Raw genomic sequence first — 18,200 nt, 5'->3', positions numbered from 1 at the left:
GCTCATTCACTTCCGTAGATGCTGCCTGACCTGCCGAGTTCCTCCAGCATTTTGTGTGTGTTACTCTGACCATAGACACTGCCTGACCTGCCGAGTTCCTCCAGCATTTTGTGTGTGTTACTCTGACCATAGACACTGTCTGACCTGCTGAGTTCCTCCTGCATTTTGTGTGTGTTGCTCTGACCATAGACACTGCCTGACCTGCTGAGTTCCTCCAGCATTTTGTGTGTGTTACTCTGACCATAGACACTGCCTGACCTGCCGAGTTCCTCCTGCATTTTGTGTGTTACTCTGACCATAGACGCTGTCTGACCTGCTGAGTTCCTCCTGCATTTTGTGTGTTACTCTGACCATAGACACTGCCTGACCTGCCGAGTTCCTCCTGCATTTTGTGTGTGTTACTCTGACCATAGACGCTGTCTGACCTGCTGAGTTCCTCCAGCATTTTGTGTGTGTTACTCTGACCATAGACACTGCCTGACCTGCTGAGTTCCTCCAGCATTTTGTGTGTGTTACTCTGACCATAGACACTGCCTGACCTGCCGAGTTCCTCCAGCATTTTGTGTGTGTTACTCTGACCATAGACACTGTCTGACCTGCCGAGTTCCTCCAGCATTTTGTGTGTGTTACTCTGACCATAGACACTGCCTGACCTGCCGAGTTCCTCCTGCATTTTGTGTGTGTTACTCTGACCATAGACGCTGTCTGACCTGCTGAGTTCCTCCTGCATTTTGTGTGTGTTACTCTGACCATAGACACTGCCTGACCTGCTGAGTTCCTCCAGCATTTTGTGTGTGTTACTCTGACCATAGACGCTGCCTGACCTGCCGAGTTCCTCCAGCATTTTGTGTGTGTTACTCTGACCATAGACGCTGTCTGACCTGCTGAGTTCCTCCAGCATTTTGTGTGTGTTACTCTGACCATAGACACTGTCTGATCTGCCGAGTTCCTCCAGCATTTTGTGTGTGTTGCTCTGACCATAGACACTGTCTGACCTGCCGAGTTCCTCCTGCATTTTGTGTGTGTTGCTCTGACCATAGACACTGTCTGACCTGCCGAGTTCCTCCTGCATTTTGTGTGTGTTGCTCTGACCATAGACACTGTCTGACCTGCCGAGTTCCTCCTGCATTTTGTGTGTGTTGCTCTGACCATAGACACTGTCTGACCTGCCGAGTTCCTCCTGCATTTTGTGTGTGTTGCTCTGACCATAGACACTGCCTGACCTGCTGAGTTCCTCCAGCATTTTGTGTGTGTTACTCTGACCATAGACACTGTCTGACCTGCTGAGTTCCTCCAGCATTTTGTGTGTGTTACTCTGACCATAGACTCTTCCTGGCCTGCTGAGTTCCTCCAGCATTTTGTGTGTGTTACTCTGACCATAGACACTGTCTGACCTGCTGAGTTCCTCCTGCATTTTGTGTGTGTTACTCTGACCATAGACACTGTCTGACCTGCTGAGTTCCTCCAGCATTTTGTGTGTGTTACTCTGACCATAGACACTGTCTGACCTGCTGAGTTCCTCCAGCATTTTGTGTGTGTTACTCTGACCATAGACACTGTCTGACCTGCTGAGTTCCTCCAGCATTTTGTGTGTGTTACTCTGACCATAGACACTGTCTGACCTGCTGAGTTCCTCCAGCATTTTGTGTGTGTTACTCTGACCATAGACACTGCCTGACCTGCTGAGTTCCTCCAGCATTTTGTGTGTGTTACTCTGACCATAGACACTGCCTGGCCTGCTGAGTTCCTCCTGCATTTTGTGTGTGTTACTCTGACCATAGACACTGTCTGACCTGCTGAGTTCCTCCAGCATTTTGTGTGTGTTACTCTGACCATAGACACTGTCTGACCTGCTGAGTTCCTCCAGCATTTTGTGTGTGTTACTCTGACCATAGACACTGTCTGACCTGCTGAGTTCCTCCAGCATTTTGTGTGTGTTGCTCTGACCATAGACACTGTCTGACCTGCTGAGTTCCTCCTGCATTTTGTGTGTGTTGCTCTGGATCTCCAGCATCTGCAGAATCTCTCGTGTTTATGGTTTGCTGGCTACAGAGACTGAACAACCTCTGTGTGTTACAGATTCCATCATCTACGTCAGTAGATGCTGAGGACCTGGAAAGAGTTGCTCAGGAGCGGGACGAAGCACTGAAGGAATTGAAGAAAGTAAAGGTGAGAGGGTGACTGCTGCTTTGAATGATGATTGCTGTGTCCTAGAGGAGAGGCAGAATCTTTAACATTTCAAAATTCCTTCTTACAAATTCCTATCAATTTAAGTAACACCATCTTTATTGTGACAAATTTTAATGGGGCAGCATGGGCTCATTGCGACAGAAGGGCGTGTTACCGTGCTGTATCTCTAAGTAAAATAACTAACCTGTAAGAGGTGGGTTCACCTTTCGTTGCTTTGTGTTTCCCTCAGGAGGAGCTGGCAGAGTCAGAGAGAAACAGGAAGCAACTGAGTGAGGATTTACAGAAAGTCAGACAGGTGAGAAGGCATTAATCACAGAGAAGTAAAAATAGAAGTTCAAAGTACATTTATTTTCAAAGTGTGTTTACTGTATACAACCTTGAGGTTCGTCTTCTCACAGGCAGCCACAAACAAACACAACAGGACACATTAGAAACCCTGTACAGCAAAGACACCAAACACCCAGTGTGTGGGGGATAAAGAGCAAATTGTGCAAACCATAAAAAAGTGAACAAATAAGACAGAGAACACGAGGCACCAGGACCCCGAACGTGATCCACAGTCACGGAGACAGTCCAGCGCTGTGCCAAGTGGAACCGGACCAGGACCCCGAACGTGACCCACAGTCACGGAGACGGTCCAGCGCTGTGACTAGTGGAACCGGACCAGGACCCCGAACGTGATCCACAGTCACGGAGACAGTCCAGCGCTGTGACAAGTGGAACCGGACCAGGACCCCGAATGTGATCCACGGTCACGGAGACGGTCCAGCGCTGTGACAAGTGGAACCGGACCAGGACCCCGAACGTGATCCACAGTCACGGAGACGGTCCAGCGCTGTGACTAGTGGAACCGGACCAGGACCCCGAACGTGATCCACGGTCACGGAGACAGTGCAGCGCTGTGACAAGTGGAACCGGACCAGGACCCCGAACGTGATCCACGGTCACGGAGACAGTCCAGCGCTGTGACTAGTGGAACCGGACCAGGACCCCGAACGTGATCCACAGTCACGGAGACAGTCCAGCGCTGTGACTAGTGGAACCGGACCAGGACCCCAAACGTGATCCACGGTCACGGAGACAGTCCAGCGCTGAGGTGAGTGCCGATGGTCACAAAAAGGAACCCTTCCACCCAATTGATTCAGATTCAGGTCTGTAACATACAGGGAAATGCATCGTTTGCGTTAACAGCCAGCATTATCTAAGGATATGCTGAGGGCAGTCTGCAAGTGTTGCCACACATTCTAACACCTACATAGCATGTCCACACCGTTCTGAGCAACACAGAACACAACAAGCGACAAAGCAACAAGAGCAGAATGGGCCCCATGCAACTGGCAGGTGTGTGTGAGTGTGTGTGTGTGCGCGTGTGCGTGCATCTGTCTGTCTGTCTATGCTGGAAATCCAGGCCAGGAAAAGAATACAGTCGATGTTTCAGGCCAAGGCCAAGACCCTTCATCAGAACTGGAAAAAGGGATGAAAAGTTAGAACACGAAGGTGGGGGGAGGGGAGAAAAGTACAAGGTGGTAGGTGAAACTGAGGGGGGGTTGAAATAAACTTCTGGGAAGCTGATAGATGAGAGATAAAGGGCTGGAGAAGGGGGAATCTGATAGGAGAGGGTAGAAGACCATGGAATAAAGAAAAGGGGGAGAAGGTGGGCAGGTAAGGAGGTGAGGTGAGAGACAGAAACGGGAATTGGGGGAATGGTGAGGGGGAGTGGGGAGCATTCACCTGAAGTTTGAGAAACTGATGTTCTTGCCATCAAGTTGGAGGCTACCCAAACGGAATATAAGGAATTGCTTCTCCAGCCTGAGTGTGGCCTCATCGCAGCAGTAGAGGAGGCCGTGGACTGACATGTCAGAATGGGAATGAGAGGTAGAACTGAAATAGGTGGCTACCGGGAGATCCTTCGGCGAAGCGGTCTCCCAATCTTCGTCAGGTCTCACCGATGTACAGGAGGCCACACCTGGAGCATTGGATACAGTAGGTGACCCCAACAGACTCACAAGTGTCACCTCACCTGGAAGGGCTATTTGGGGCCCTGAGAGGTAGTGAGGGAAGGGGTGTTAGGGGCAGGTGTGGCACTTGTTTCACCCGCAAGGGTAAGTAGCAGGCCTGGTCTCAACAAGTCTGCTAGACTACTACAGCACCCCGTTACCTGTGGGTTTGATGGTGAGGTTAGGATTAGTGCGGAGAGAGTGGAGTGGAAGTGAGGTTAGAATTAGAGGGGAGAGTCAAGCCGGTTAATGTCTCGTCGGAAAAAGACCCAGAGCAGCAGAAGGTCAGAGCAAGGTGTCCAAGAAGAGGGGTCATCGGTGTGGGCAGGGGAGTCCTTGCCAAAGAGGTAGGCACGGAGACGGAGGCTCCGTCTGTGTGTTAGAGTGTGCGAGCAGCTTCAACAGTACTGCCCCACAGGACAGTGTGTGGTCACAGCACACAAAGACCCACTAACCGTAAGCCACATACAGTCTCCCAATGACTGGGTGTTTGGCCTATTTCACTGATCCAACCAAATCCCTGAGCTTCTTTGCCTCAGTTGGTTTTTACTGCCATCCATTCCAGTGGAGTGGGGTTTGAAAGACACGTATGTAAGGCCAGAAGACGGAGTCCTGGGAACCGGTGTCTCACACTACGTTATCCCCGTCCATCTGGGTTGAAAGAGCTGTTGAGCCAAAGCCCTGAATGCTGCTTCTTTCCAGTCTCTGCGGTGGCTCTTCCTGCATTGAATTTCACTCCTTCCAGATCCGTGCCCCGACTGGATTCCTCTGCAGTCTTCTAGATTGGCATCCTCTGAACTCTGCGCAGAGCGACCACATAACTCAGGCTGTGGTTCATGCAGTTTAATTAAATTAAAGAATAGCTTTATTTCTCAAATTAGCTACATTTGAAAGGCCAAGATAGAGTGGATGTGGAAAGGATGTTTCCTATAGTGGGGAGTCTAGGAGCAGAGGGCACAGCCTCAGAATACAAGGACATCCATTTAAAACAGAGATGAGGAATTTTTTTTTAGCCCGAGGATAGTGAATCTGTTGAGGCAAAGTCATTGAGTATATTTAAAGCAGATGTTGACATGGTCTTGATTAGTCAGGGCATCAAAGGTTATGGGGAAAGGCAGGAGAAAGGGCTTGAGAGGGATAATAAATCAGCCATGATGGAACGAGCAGACTCAATGGGCTGAATGGCCTAATTCTGCTGCTGTGTCTTATGGTCACATGGACATTGAATCATACCGGCCAGCGTCTGTCAGCTTGTACTCGCTCCCTTCTCCCAACATTCTGATCTGGCTTCTTCCCCCGTCCTCTCTGGTCCTGATGAAGGGTCTTGGCCCAAAGCATTGACTGTTCAGTCCCCTCCATAGCTGCTGCCTGACCTGCTGAGTTGCTCCAGCATCTTGTGTGTGTTGCTCTGGATTTCCAGCATCTGCAGAATCTCTTGTGTTTGGGATAAATTGGAGTTGAAGTGTGTGGACACAGTTCAGTGTGTGCTCTTCCATTTTATTCCCCTTTGGTTCAGTCCTTCCCTACCTACATCCGTGACACTTCACATGTTCTCAATCTCTTCAACCACTTTCAGTTGGCTGGCCCCAGTCGCCTCATTTTGACTACTCTCCTCCCCTCCTCTGCTGTTGGAGCTCTGGTTTGTCCGCCTGACTGTGAAGTTGCTGTTAATACTATGCAGCCTCACAGCCCAGAGCTTGACGTGCTTCCTCAGTTCAGCTCCAGCTTCTCGGCAAACAAGTGCTCTCATGCATAAAACATCACAGTGAGCGGCAGAGTAAACAGGCAGAGTAAGAGCTAAGTCCCTGCAGGGACGCGGCTGCTTGTGCATGTTCACGTTGCCGGAGAACACAGATCGATGGTAAAGCAAAACAGATGTGAAGCAGCGGCCACGGCTGGCTCTGCATAAAGAGCTCAAAATTCACAAAACGCCATGCAGCAGTGATTACAATCCCAGAAAGAAGGTGTAACTGTGCCTCGGAGCAGGGTGCTTGCTGTGTTCCAATTGCCTATTAATGCAGCAGGAATGTCAGATGGAATTTCCTTTCCTCGAAACAGCAGTAAGCGTGCGAATCGGCTTCCTGTTGTTGGCTGCGCAGGGCCCTTCTCACAGCAGGCCTTGGGAACCATCACATATCTGTCCCTCTGGACTCCATCGTGGCTGAGCAGTGGGGACTGGAATATAAAAGCAAGGATGTAGTGCTAAGGACAGACTGCACTTGGGCTATCGTGAGCAGTTTTGGGCCCCTTAGCTTTTTTAAAAAAAAGATTGCTGGCATTGAAGAAGGTCCAGAAGAGGTTCACGAGAATGATCCCAGGAATGAAAAAAAATAATATAAGGAGTGTTTGATGCCTCTGGGCCTGTACTCCCTGGAGTTTAGAAGGATGGAGGGGGAGGGTTTCCATTGAATATTGAAAAGTTCAAGAAAATTTGCAGACGCTGCCTGGCCTGCTGAGTTCCTTCAGTGTTGCTTGAATATTGTAAAGCCTTGATAAATTGGATGTGGAGAGGATATTTCCTAGAGTTAGGGAGTCTAGGACCAGAGGACACAACCCCAGAATAGGACATCCCTTTAGAACAACGAGGAGGAATTTCTTCAGCCAGAAGCTGGTCAATCATTGCCACAGGGAGCAGTAGAGGCCAAATCATTTGGTATATTTAAAGCAGAGCTTCTTGATTAGTAAGATGACTTTTGGATTATGGTCAGGGCATCAGAGGTTACAGGGAAAGGCAGGAGGTTAAAAAGGAAAATAATTCAGCCATGATGGAATGATGGAGTAGACTTGTTAGGCCGAATAGCCTAATTCTATTTCTATGACTCATGGTCTGCTGCCTTCCTTGCTGCCCACTGTGGCTTTGGCTCTCTCTCAACTGAGCAACTTTTCCAGCAAGAATACAGCACACCAAGGACATTTCCCCCTCTGCTCTGTGCTATACCCCAGGACAGACCCACCTCCTCTTCCTCCACTGTCACCATCCCCTCCTTTCCTTTGCTCTGGTGTTTATTCAGCTTTCCGGCCTTCTGCCCCTCCCCGCAAGAGTGCGCTGTCTAGAAGTCTCTCGTGAATTTGCAGCTGGGTTTGTTTGTGACTTTTCTCGTCTTCAATGATCTTCAGAGTCAGGTTTATTATCAATGACAGGTCATGAAATGAGTTGTAACAGATCTGAAAAGGTTCTTGGCCTGGTACATCAATGGGGGAAGGCTGGGAGGAATATGGCAAGCCAGGCAAATGGGCACTTTGGGCAGATGCACGAAACATTCTGCAGATGCTGGAAATCCAAAGCAACATACACAAACTGCTGGAGTCCTGGGTCTAGGTGGTTTAATCAATGCAGTTTGCGGGATGGTCTCTGTAGTTCACGTTATGATGTGTTTCTGGCTTTTGGTCACTGCTATTTTGTGCAATTTTGATCAGAGTGGCCTGCAGAAATGGCATAGCTCTGGAATAAACTGAACTGAGCTGTATGAAAACGCCTGGACTCTTCCGATGACTCTGACTTGGGTTGCCGTTTTATATTCTGTGTTTCCTGCTCACTGTCTTGCCGTTTGTGTGATTTGTTTCTGTTTGCGCGTTGTGGGTTTGGTGTTTTTCTTTGAGTGAGTTCCATGGTTTTCTTTGTTTCGTGGCTGTCTGTGAACAAGGTGAATCTCAGGGTTGTATACTGCATACAGACTTTCATAACAAGTGCACTTTGAATCTTTGAACTCAGCAGCTCAGGCAGCATCTATGGAAATGGATAAATGGTCAACAGTTTGGGCCAAGACCCTTTATCAGGACTGGAAAGGAGGGGGGAAGATGCCAGAATAAAAAGGTGGGGAGGGGAAAGAGGATAGCTGGAAGGTGATAGGTGAAGCCAGGTGGGTGGGAAAGGCCAAGGTCTGGAGATGAAGGAATCTGATAGGGGAGGAGAGTGGACCATAGGAGGGAGGGAAGGCAGAGGTGCACCAGGGGGAGACGATAACAGGTGAAAAAAGGTAAGAGGGCAGAATACAAGAGGAGGAGAGGGGGTGGGAAAAATTACTGGAAGGACAAATTGTTATTCATGACATCTGGTTGGAGGCTGTTCTGACTCAATATAAGGTGTTGCTCCTCCACCCTGAGGGTGGCCTCATCTTGGCACAAGAGGAAGTCATGGACCAACACGTCAGTATGGGAATGGGAATGGTAATCGGAATACAAATATTTGGCCACCAGTTAGTTCTGCTTGTGGTGGATGGAGCAGAGGTGCTCAACGAGCAGTCCCCCAGTTTATAACGGTTCTCACCAATGTAGATGAAGCTGCATTGGGAGCATCGGACCCCAGCAGATTGTTGACTCACCTGGAAGGACTGTTTGGGGCCCAGAATGCAAACGGGGGAGGTGGTGAATCAGCAGGTGTACACTTAGGCCACTTGCAGGGGTAGGTGCCAGGACAGACAACTTGTATAGCATGAACAAATTGGGCTGATTTGGCCTGTTTCTATGGTGTATGTATAACTTTGTGAATATATAACATAGAAAGCTAAAAGCAAGTACATCAGTTATCAACAGGAATATGACTTTGATGCACTGAGCCCAAAATAGTTTTATGAGGATGCCCTAATTAAGGGTCTCAGCCCGAAACATTTCCATAGACGCTGCCTGACCTGCTGAGTTCCTCCAGCATCTTGTGTGTGTTGCTCTGGATTTCCAGCATCTGCAGAATCTCCTGTGTTTGGGATAAAATGGAGTTGAGGTGTGTGGACACAGTTCAGAGGGGCAAAAGCAGGCAGAAACAGTGGGCCCACTCAGACGGTCAGGTGTATGGATCTTTGCTAGGAGATAGAAACAAGCTGTGCGGGGTAAGGGAACGACGAGGTTGGTAAAAATGAAGCTATCAGACCCAGGGAGCTCTACGTAGGTGCTGTCTGACCTGCTGAGTTCCTCCAGCATTTTGTGTGTGTTACAAAGAAAATGAACTCCACCATGGACAGTCCCAAACCCAGCTGCGGAAAGAGGGTTGGACATGGGGCTAGCAACCCCATCCTGTGAAAACCCAGAGCTATAGACACATCAACAGAACCCCCAAAGACCTCATCCCTGGGAGAGGCAGGATCTTTGAAGCTGGGGACAACTCGAACGACTGGCCCAGGACAGAGGACTCTGGCGAGCTGCTGTCCGTGGCCTGTGCCCCAGTGAGGGTGATGGGCCTGAGTGAGTAAGAGAACCTGCGGTGTTGCAGCAGCCTTGGGCTACCACTGCGTTGTACAATGCAGGAAACTGGTGGAGCAGGGTCTTTCGGTTCATGCTGAAACTCAGATGGTGATGAGTTGGAACTGCTAACGAACACGGCGGGCCTGTCGCTGTGTGACAGGTTAACGATTTGGGCGGGGGCTGGTTTTTCAAGCTGACTGTCAGGCTTTTCAAAAAAAGGTCACACCTGACACAGGGTGCAACCTTTCCCCTTGTCAGATGGTGACAGAGCATCTACATTTCTCTGCAATCCATTGTTCACCGCCCACACATGCATTAAATAAATAGTAATACAGCTTTTTGTCACACTGCAGGCCATCCCAAAATGCACTAGAACCAGTGAGCCACATTCACGCAAGAAACCATGCAGGAATTGTGCACACCGGGACAGAGTGTGAGTGTGTGTGTAGTGTTCGAATGTGTGGGTAGCTGAGTGTGTGTCCCAGTGTATAGGTGTGTGTGTGTTCAAATATGAGTGAGTCTCAAGTGCATGTATCCCAGCACGCAGCCATGTGTTTCTGTGTAAGTGTGTGTACTAATGTGTGACAGAATGTGTGTACCAGCGTGTGTCAGTGCCCCAATGTGTGTGCGTGTGTGTCATTCAGTATGTACCAATGTGTGAGTGTGTCAATATGTACAAGTTTACTAGTGTCAGTGTGTCCCAGTATGTGTACCAATGTGTGAGTGGATTAGTTAGTGTGTATGTGCATGCATATCAATGTGTGTGTCAGTGTCTCAGTATAGCAGTGTCTGTGTGGCAGTGTGAGTGAGTGAGTGTGTCTGTGAGTGGGTCATTGAGTGTGTGCTTACCTGTGTATTTATGTCAGTGTGTCCCTGTGTGTACCAATGTGTGAGCATGTCAGTGTGTGTGTGTGTGTGTGTGTGCTGCAATGTATGAGTCTGTAGTGTGTATTCTAATTGTGTGTGTGTGTATATAAGTGCACACTTATATCCTAATGCGAGTGCTTTTGCAGTGTGTGTGCACGTGCCACTGTGAGCTTATTAGTGTGAATGTGCTGACTGCTAATGTTGCCCTCCCCATGCCAGGAGGTGAAGAGTGCGGTGGAAGAGGGCCGTTGCCTGCGGAGCCGGGTTCACCTCGCTGAGGCAGCACAGCGACAGGCACAAGGCATGGAGATGGACTACGAGGAGGTGATCCGACTGCTGGAGGCAGAGATTACAGAGCTCAAAGCTCAGCTGGCAGACCAGCACGGCCAGACCAAGGTAAGAAAGAATGCGGTCTTGGGTTACTGCAGCAACAGAGTGGTCACTGTGCCACGTCCTGTCAGCGTACAGTGCTCAGTCAAGGTAACAAAGTAGGTCAGAGCCTGTCAGTGCCTTCCACTGCTATTCAGAGGAAGTCGAGCAAGAGACACGATGTGACTGCTCCACTACTCAGGCGAGCCATTAACATGGGCCCTGACCATCTGGGTCATTCACCACGTAGCCTCTCCCAGACACACTTGCCTGTTTCCTCCCTTCATTTAAATGGGGAATCTGAGTCCCAGGGTTGTAGAACGGTTTCCAGATGCTCCCATGGACACGGTTAGTGTGCTGCCAATGAATTGGTTTATTATTGTCATGTGTACTGAGATACAACGAAAAGCTTGTCTTGCAGGAACCTTTACACTGTGTGAAGGTAAAGCAATAACAGAACTCAGCTGCTGTAAAAGTGCAGTGCAGGAAGACAATAAGGTCGAATGTGAGGCCAAGAGTCCATTTTGTCGTACTGTGGCAACACAGTAGCATAGCAATTAGCGTGACACTTCACAGCGCCAGCAATCGGGGGTTCAGTTCCACCACAGTCTGTGAGGAGTTTGTACGTTCTCTCCACGGCCGTGAAGGTTTCCTCCCTCATTCTAAAGATCTACGGTTACTTCGGGTTAGTAAGTTGTGGGCAAGCTACGTTGGTGCTGGAAGCCTGACCCCAGCACATTGTTGGACCGTGTTGGCTGTGACACAAACAACGCATTTCATTGCGTTTTTCTGTTTCAATGTACACGGGACAAATAAAGCTAATCTAGGGAACCATTTAATAGTCATATAACAGCAGGGTAGGAGCTGTCGTTGAGCCTGGTGGGACGTGCTTTCGGGCTTTTGCATCTTCTGCCCGATGGGAGAGGGGAGGAGAGAGAATGTCCGGGGTGGGTGAGGTCACTGATTATGCTGCCTGCTTTACCAGGGCAGTGAGAAATTAGAACGAGGCTAACGTCACTTCTGTCACTGAGCAGTTGGCACAGTTTGGACCTTCTCTCTCACCCCACCCTGTCCCACCCACTGTCCATCTCAGGGAGGCTTACAGACCCATGCACACAGCTACAGCCACTGTGAACGAGCTTAACCAGAGTCACAAATCACTGTGAATCAGCCAGTCCACTCTGTGGCCCATTGGTGTCGTGGCTGAGTTAAGCCCCTTGGGCATGGGTTAGAGGTAAAGTGTTGAAGAAGAAGAAGGAATCTGAGAGGAGAGGACAGTGGATCAGGGAAGAAACGGAAGGAGATTGGCAACTATTTGTCTGCATCTGGCCCATAACCCTTATTTACCAAACACTTTTAAAATGTTGTGGTTGAACACCCCTCTACTGCTTCCCCCGGCAGCTCATTCCATACACGAAAAGTTGCCCCTCAGGTGTCTTTTAAAACTTCCCCTTTACACTTTAAACCTAAGCACTGTAGCTTTGGACCTCCCTCTGCTGGAGAGAAGACTTTCACTTTATCTGTGCACCTCATGATTTTATAAAGCTCAGTAAGGTCACCCCCCCCCCCAGCCCTATACATTCTAGAGGCTTATCCTATCTCTTACATTCCAGAAAAACGAGAGGTCACAGCCTATGCCGTCTCTTTTTATAACTCAAACTCTCCAGTCCAGGCAGTGTCCTCATAAATCTATTTTGCACCCTGTCCAGTTTAAGGACATTCTTCCTACAGCAGGGCATTCAGAATTGCACCCTCCACTGCAAATGTGGTCCACCAAAGTCTTGTTCAAATGTAACATGATATCCCAGCTCGATGTCCTGCCCGATGAAGGCCACCATTACAAGTGACTTCCATACCACCCTCTCGAACTGTGTCCCCACTTTCAAAGAACTATCTACTTGTACCCATAGATCTGTCCGTCCTACAACACTCCCAGGGCCCTACCACTTTCTATGTATACCTGAACTAACCCGGGTATATACTGTGTATACCTGAATTGCCTCGTCAGCCCAGTAACGTAGCAGCTGGCACTAGAGATGAGGAGTTCAATTCCTGCTGCTGTCTTTAACAAGTTTGTACACTGTCCCTGTGACTGGGTGAGTTTCCTTTGGGTGCTCCAGTTTCCTCCCACGTTCCAAAGGCATGGGGGCTGATAAGGGTTAGTAATACACGGGCATGTTGTGTTGGTGCCCGCAACGCTTGCGGGCTGTGCTGGTCATTGACACATATATAAGACATTTCACTATAAGTCTTGATGTACATGTAACAAATAAAGCTAATCTTTAACCTTTATTCTTTCTCTTACAAAAAACATGCATGACCTTGCATTTATCTGTGCCAGAGCAGAATGTTGGATTGAAGTCTTCACTGAATCCTATTCCCTGTCAGTGGGAAGGATGGCCATCTGGTGAATTGATTGGGTCTGTGGACTGTAACCAGTCCTGCAAATGTGGTGTGGCTGTGAAAGTACAGCGAGAGTAAGTGAACACTGACAATATAATTGTGTTCAACTGCAGGACGACACTCAGGACCTGAGAAAGCGAATCGCTGTCCTCGATTGTCAGCTACGGAAGTCAGAGTCGGCAAGGAAAGGCTTCGAGGTGTCCACTCAGAAACTGCTTCAGTTTGTGGAGGTACGTCCTGTATAGGAGTACTTATGTACTAACCCTGGGTATATACTGACCGGTGGCACTGTTATATACTGACCCTGAGTATATGCAGACCAGTGACAGTTACATACTGACCCTGGATATATACTGACCATTAACACCATTATATACTGACCCTGGATATATACTGACCAGTGACATGGTTATATACTGACCAGTGACACAGTTACATACTGACCCTGGGTATATGTTGACCAATGGCATGGTTTTATACTGACCAGTGGTCTGGTTATATACTGACCAGTGACACAGTTGTACACTGACCTTTGGTATATACTGACCAGTGACATGGTTGTACACTGACCTTTGGTATATACTGACCAGTGACATGGTTGTACACTGACCTTGGGTATATACTGACCAGTGACACGGTTGTACACTGACCTTGGGTATATACTGACCAGTGACACAGTTGTACACTGATCTTGGGTATATACTGACCAGTGACATGGTTGTACACTGACCTTTGGTATATACTGACCAGTGACACGGTTGTACACTGACCTTGGGTATATACTGACCAGTGACACGGTTGTACACTGACCTTGGGTATATACTGACCAGTGACACGTTTGTACACTGACCTTGGGTATATACTGACCAGTGACACGGTTGTACACTGACCTTGGGTATATACTGACCAGTGACACGGTTGTACACTGACCTTGGGTATATACTGACCAGTGACACGTTTGTACACTGACCTTGGGTATATACTGACCAGTGACACGGTTGCAGTGGTGCTAGAAGGTTTGTAGAATTTTCTCTGTTTTTGCATTAATATGGCCTAACGTGAGCAGATCTTCACATGTTCTAAAACTAGATAAAGAGAACCTAATTAAATGAATAACACAAAAAAACTTCATTTATTTATTTAGAAAAATGATCCAATATTACATGTTGGAAAACATATGTGAACCTCTGGGGGTAAAGCTCTTTGGAATCAGGTGTTCTAATCAGTGAGATGAGATTGGAGGTGTGGGTTGTCGAGGTGCCCTACAGGTTACTGACTGACCCTGCTCTTCTCAAGAAAGATCTGTTTATGTCACCATGCCTTGATCTAAACAACTTTCAAAGGACCTTAGAAGTAGAATTGTAGAGATGCACAAAGCTGGAAAAGGCTACAAAAGCATTTCTAAAGACCTGACTTCATGTCCACAGTAAGAGAAATTTTCTCCAAATGGAGGAAAGAGTAGTGTCGCTACTCTCCCTAGGAGTGGGCATCCTGCAAAGGTCGCACCAACAGACAACACGCAGTGCTGAAGGAGGTGAAGAAGAACCCAAGGGCAACAGCGAAAGTTCTGCAGAAAGCTCTAGAACTTGCTAAAATCTATGTTCATGTGTCCGCTAGAACAAAAACACTGAATGAGAAATGGAAGGACACCATGGAGGAAGCCACTACTCTCCAATAAAAACATTCCTGCATGTCTCAAGTTTGCAAAAGACCAACGGGATGTTCTACAATGCTTTTGGGAACAATGTTCTGTGGACAGATTAGACAGAAGTTGAACTTTTGTCAGAAATGCACATTGTTATGTTTAGAGAAGAAAGGGCACTGTACACCAACACCAAAACCTCATCCCAACTGTGAAGCACGGTGGAAGGAGCATCATGGTTTGGGGCTGCCTTGCTGCCTCAGGGCCTGGACAGCTTGCAATCATTCAGGAAACAATTAATTCAAAATTGTACTAAAACATTTTACAGGAGAAAATCAGGGTAGCAGCCTGTCACCTTAATAGAAGTTGAAAGACGCAACAAGACAATGATCCAAAAAGACAAGAGAAAATCAACAACAGGATGGTTTAAAAAGAAGAAAATTCATGTTTTGGAATGGCCAAATCAAAGTCCTGACCTTAATCCTATAGAAATGTTGTGGAAGGACCTGAAGTAAGCAGTTCATGCAAGGAAGCCCACCTGCATTCCAATGTTTAAGCAATTTTGTAAGGAGAAATGGCTTAAAATTCCTCCAAGCTGATGCGCAGAACTGATCAACAGTTACTGGAAACATATGGTTGAATTATTGCTGTACAAGGAGGTCACACCAGTTACTGAAAACAGAGGTTTACATACTTTTTCAAACAAATACATGTAATATTGGATCATTTTTATCAATAAATAAATGAACAAGTATAATTTTCTATGTTATTTATTTAATTGGGTCCTCGTTATCTAGTTTTAGGACACGTGAAGACCTGATCACTTTTTAGGTCATATTGATGCAGAAATAGAGAAAATTTTACAGGATTCACAAACCTACTAGCACCACTGCATATAATAACAGTGGCACGGTTTGTATTCTGACCAGTCACTCCGATATGTACCAACCCTGGGTACATACTGACCAGTAATGTGGTTATATACTGACTGTGGGTATACAGACCAGTGGCACGGTTTGTATTCTGACCAGTCACTCCGATATGTACCAACCCTGGGTACATACTGACCAGTAATGTGGTTATATACTGACTGTGGGTATACAGACCAGTGGCACGGTTTGTATTCTGACCAGTCACTCCGATATGTACCAACCCTGGGTACATACTGACCAGTAATGTGGTTATATACTGACTGTGGGTATACAGACCAGTGGCACGGTTTGTATTCTGACCAGTCACTCCGATATGTACCAACCCTGGGTACATACTGACCAATAATGTGGTTATATACTGACTGTGGGTATACAGACCAGTGGCACGGTTTGTATTCTGACCAGTCACTCCGATATGTACCAACCCTGGGTACATACTGACCAGTAATGTGGTTATATACTGACTGTGGGTATACAGACCAGTGGCACGGTTTGTATTCTGACCAGTCACTCCGATATGTACCAACCCTGGGTACGTACTGACCAGTAATGTGGTTATATACTGACTGTGGGTATACAGACCAGTGGCACGGTTTGTATTCTGACCAGTCACTCCGATATGTACCAACCCTGGGTACATACTGACCAGTAATGTGGTTATATACTGACTGTGGGTATACAGACCAGTGGCACGGTTTGTATTCTGACCAGTCACTCCGATATGTACCAACCCTGGGTACATACTGACCAGTAATGTGGTTATATACTGACTGTGGGTATACAGACCAGTGGCACGGTTTGTATTCTGACCAGTCACTCCGATATGTACCAACCCTGGGTACATACTGACCAGTAATGTGGTTATATACTGACTGTGGGTATACAGACCAGTGGCACGGTTTGTATTCTGACCAGTCACTCTGATATGTACCAACCCTGGGTACGTACTGACCAGTAATGTGGTTATATACTGACTGTGGGTATACAGACCAGTGGCACGGTTTGTATTCTGACCAGTCACTCTGATATGTACCAACCCTGGGTACGTACTGACCAGTAATGTGGTTATATACTGACTGTGGGTATACAGACCAGTGGCACAGTTTGTATTCTGACCAGTCACTCCGATATGTACCAACCCTGGGTACATACTGACCAGTAATGTGGTTATATACTGACTGTGGGTATACAGACCAGTGGCACAGTTTGTATTCTGACCAGTCACTCCGATATGTACCAACCCTGGGTACATACTGACCAGTAATGTGGTTATATACTGACTGTGGGTATACAGACCAGTGGCACAGTTTGTATTCTGACCAGTCACTCCGATATGTACCAACCCTGGGTACATACTGACCAGTAATGTGGTTATATACTGACTGTGGGTATACAGACCAGTGGCACGGTTTGTATTCTGACCAGTCACTCCGATATGTACCAACCCTGGGTACATACTGACCAGTAATGTGGTTATATACTGACTGTGGGTATACAGACCAGTGGCACGGTTTGTATTCTGACCAGTCACTCCGATATGTACCAACCCTGGGTACATACTGACCAGTAATGTGGTTATATACTGACTGTGGGTATACAGACCAGTGGCACGGTTTGTATTCTGACCAGTCACTCTGATATGTACCAACCCTGGGTACGTACTGACCAGTAATGTGGTTATATACTGACTCTGGGTATACAGACCAGTGGCACGGTTATATATGTACCCAGGCTATCTCTGTATAAACCACTCACACTGTATGTACTGTATAACACTAATATACTGACCCTGAGTATCTGTAGTCACAGATCTTGGTACCTTTATGTTCTGACCCTGGATGTCTGTACACACCAATCAGAACTCTTTTTATTTTCAACTCTCATAGAGAGCATTCACTCCACATGGACAGATCACACTAAGTGGCCAATTTATGTGCAGTAACTCAATGTGACACCTACCCCTTCCAGTAGACGCATTAATGTTCTCGTGCTGTTCTTGACACATGCTTTCTCTTTATCTCCAGATGGTCCACGAGCTCCTCTCGGAGAGTCCAGCTGCCCCAACTAGTGTCTGGTACGTAAACAACAGCATTGCGATCACAGGGAACGTGTAACGAAACGGCGCTGTGTTGTCAGCAGTGGGATATGCAGTCTGGGATTTTGCAGTGTGAGAGTGAACGGCTAGCTCTGCTGGGAGGGGCCAGCAAGCTGGGATAGTGTGATCACAGTCCCATGTTGTCACTGGGGGTTTCTATAGATAGGTTTTTGAGAGCGTTGTGGGCTGAAAGGGGCTTGTTCTGCTGTTGTTGTTGCTTGTACTTTCTGCTGAACATTGCTGGCATATGCTACATTAATGCCAGAATGTGTGGCCACACTAGCAAGCTGCACCCTTGGCTGTTTAGGTTATTAACGCAACCAACACATTTCACAGTATGTTTCAATGTACACGTGACCCAGGGTTAGTTTATAATCTGAAGCTTGAAATATTGACACTCTAATGAACATCCAGGCAGGTTCTGAGCTGCTGGTTTCTGCAGGCCTAGTGCATGAGATAAAACATAGCACAAGTGATCTGTCCCCATCCTTGTACTCCACATAATACAGCCTCCCCCATGGCACTGCCAG

At 47.5% G+C, this 18,200-nt stretch overlaps 1 protein-coding gene across 6 annotated transcripts in view; it reads left to right on the top strand.

The window, feature by feature from the left end:
* The window catches only part of stxbp4 (syntaxin binding protein 4), a 150,260-nt gene that overhangs the window by 82,429 nt on the left and 49,631 nt on the right, over positions 1-18,200 (top strand). For 5 of the 6 annotated variants that reach the window (XM_073026474.1, XM_073026475.1, XM_073026476.1 and 2 more), the window contains 5 exons: positions 2,080-2,169; positions 2,420-2,485; positions 10,449-10,625; positions 13,115-13,231; positions 17,600-17,649. In XM_073026474.1, the coding sequence (XP_072882575.1) occupies positions 2,080-2,169; positions 2,420-2,485; positions 10,449-10,625; positions 13,115-13,231; positions 17,600-17,649 (500 nt within the window). The remainder of the gene's footprint in view (positions 1-2,079; positions 2,170-2,419; positions 2,486-10,448; positions 10,626-13,114; positions 13,232-17,599; positions 17,650-18,200) is intronic. The other variant, XM_073026473.1, reaches the window with a different exon arrangement.

The sequence above is a fragment of the Hemitrygon akajei genome, chromosome 22, assembly GCF_048418815.1.
Source record: "Hemitrygon akajei chromosome 22, sHemAka1.3, whole genome shotgun sequence".
Classification (NCBI taxonomy): Eukaryota; Metazoa; Chordata; class Chondrichthyes; order Myliobatiformes; family Dasyatidae; genus Hemitrygon; species Hemitrygon akajei.
Note: the sequence above shows the minus strand (reverse complement) of the source record. Positions and strands in the feature narration are given on the sequence as shown.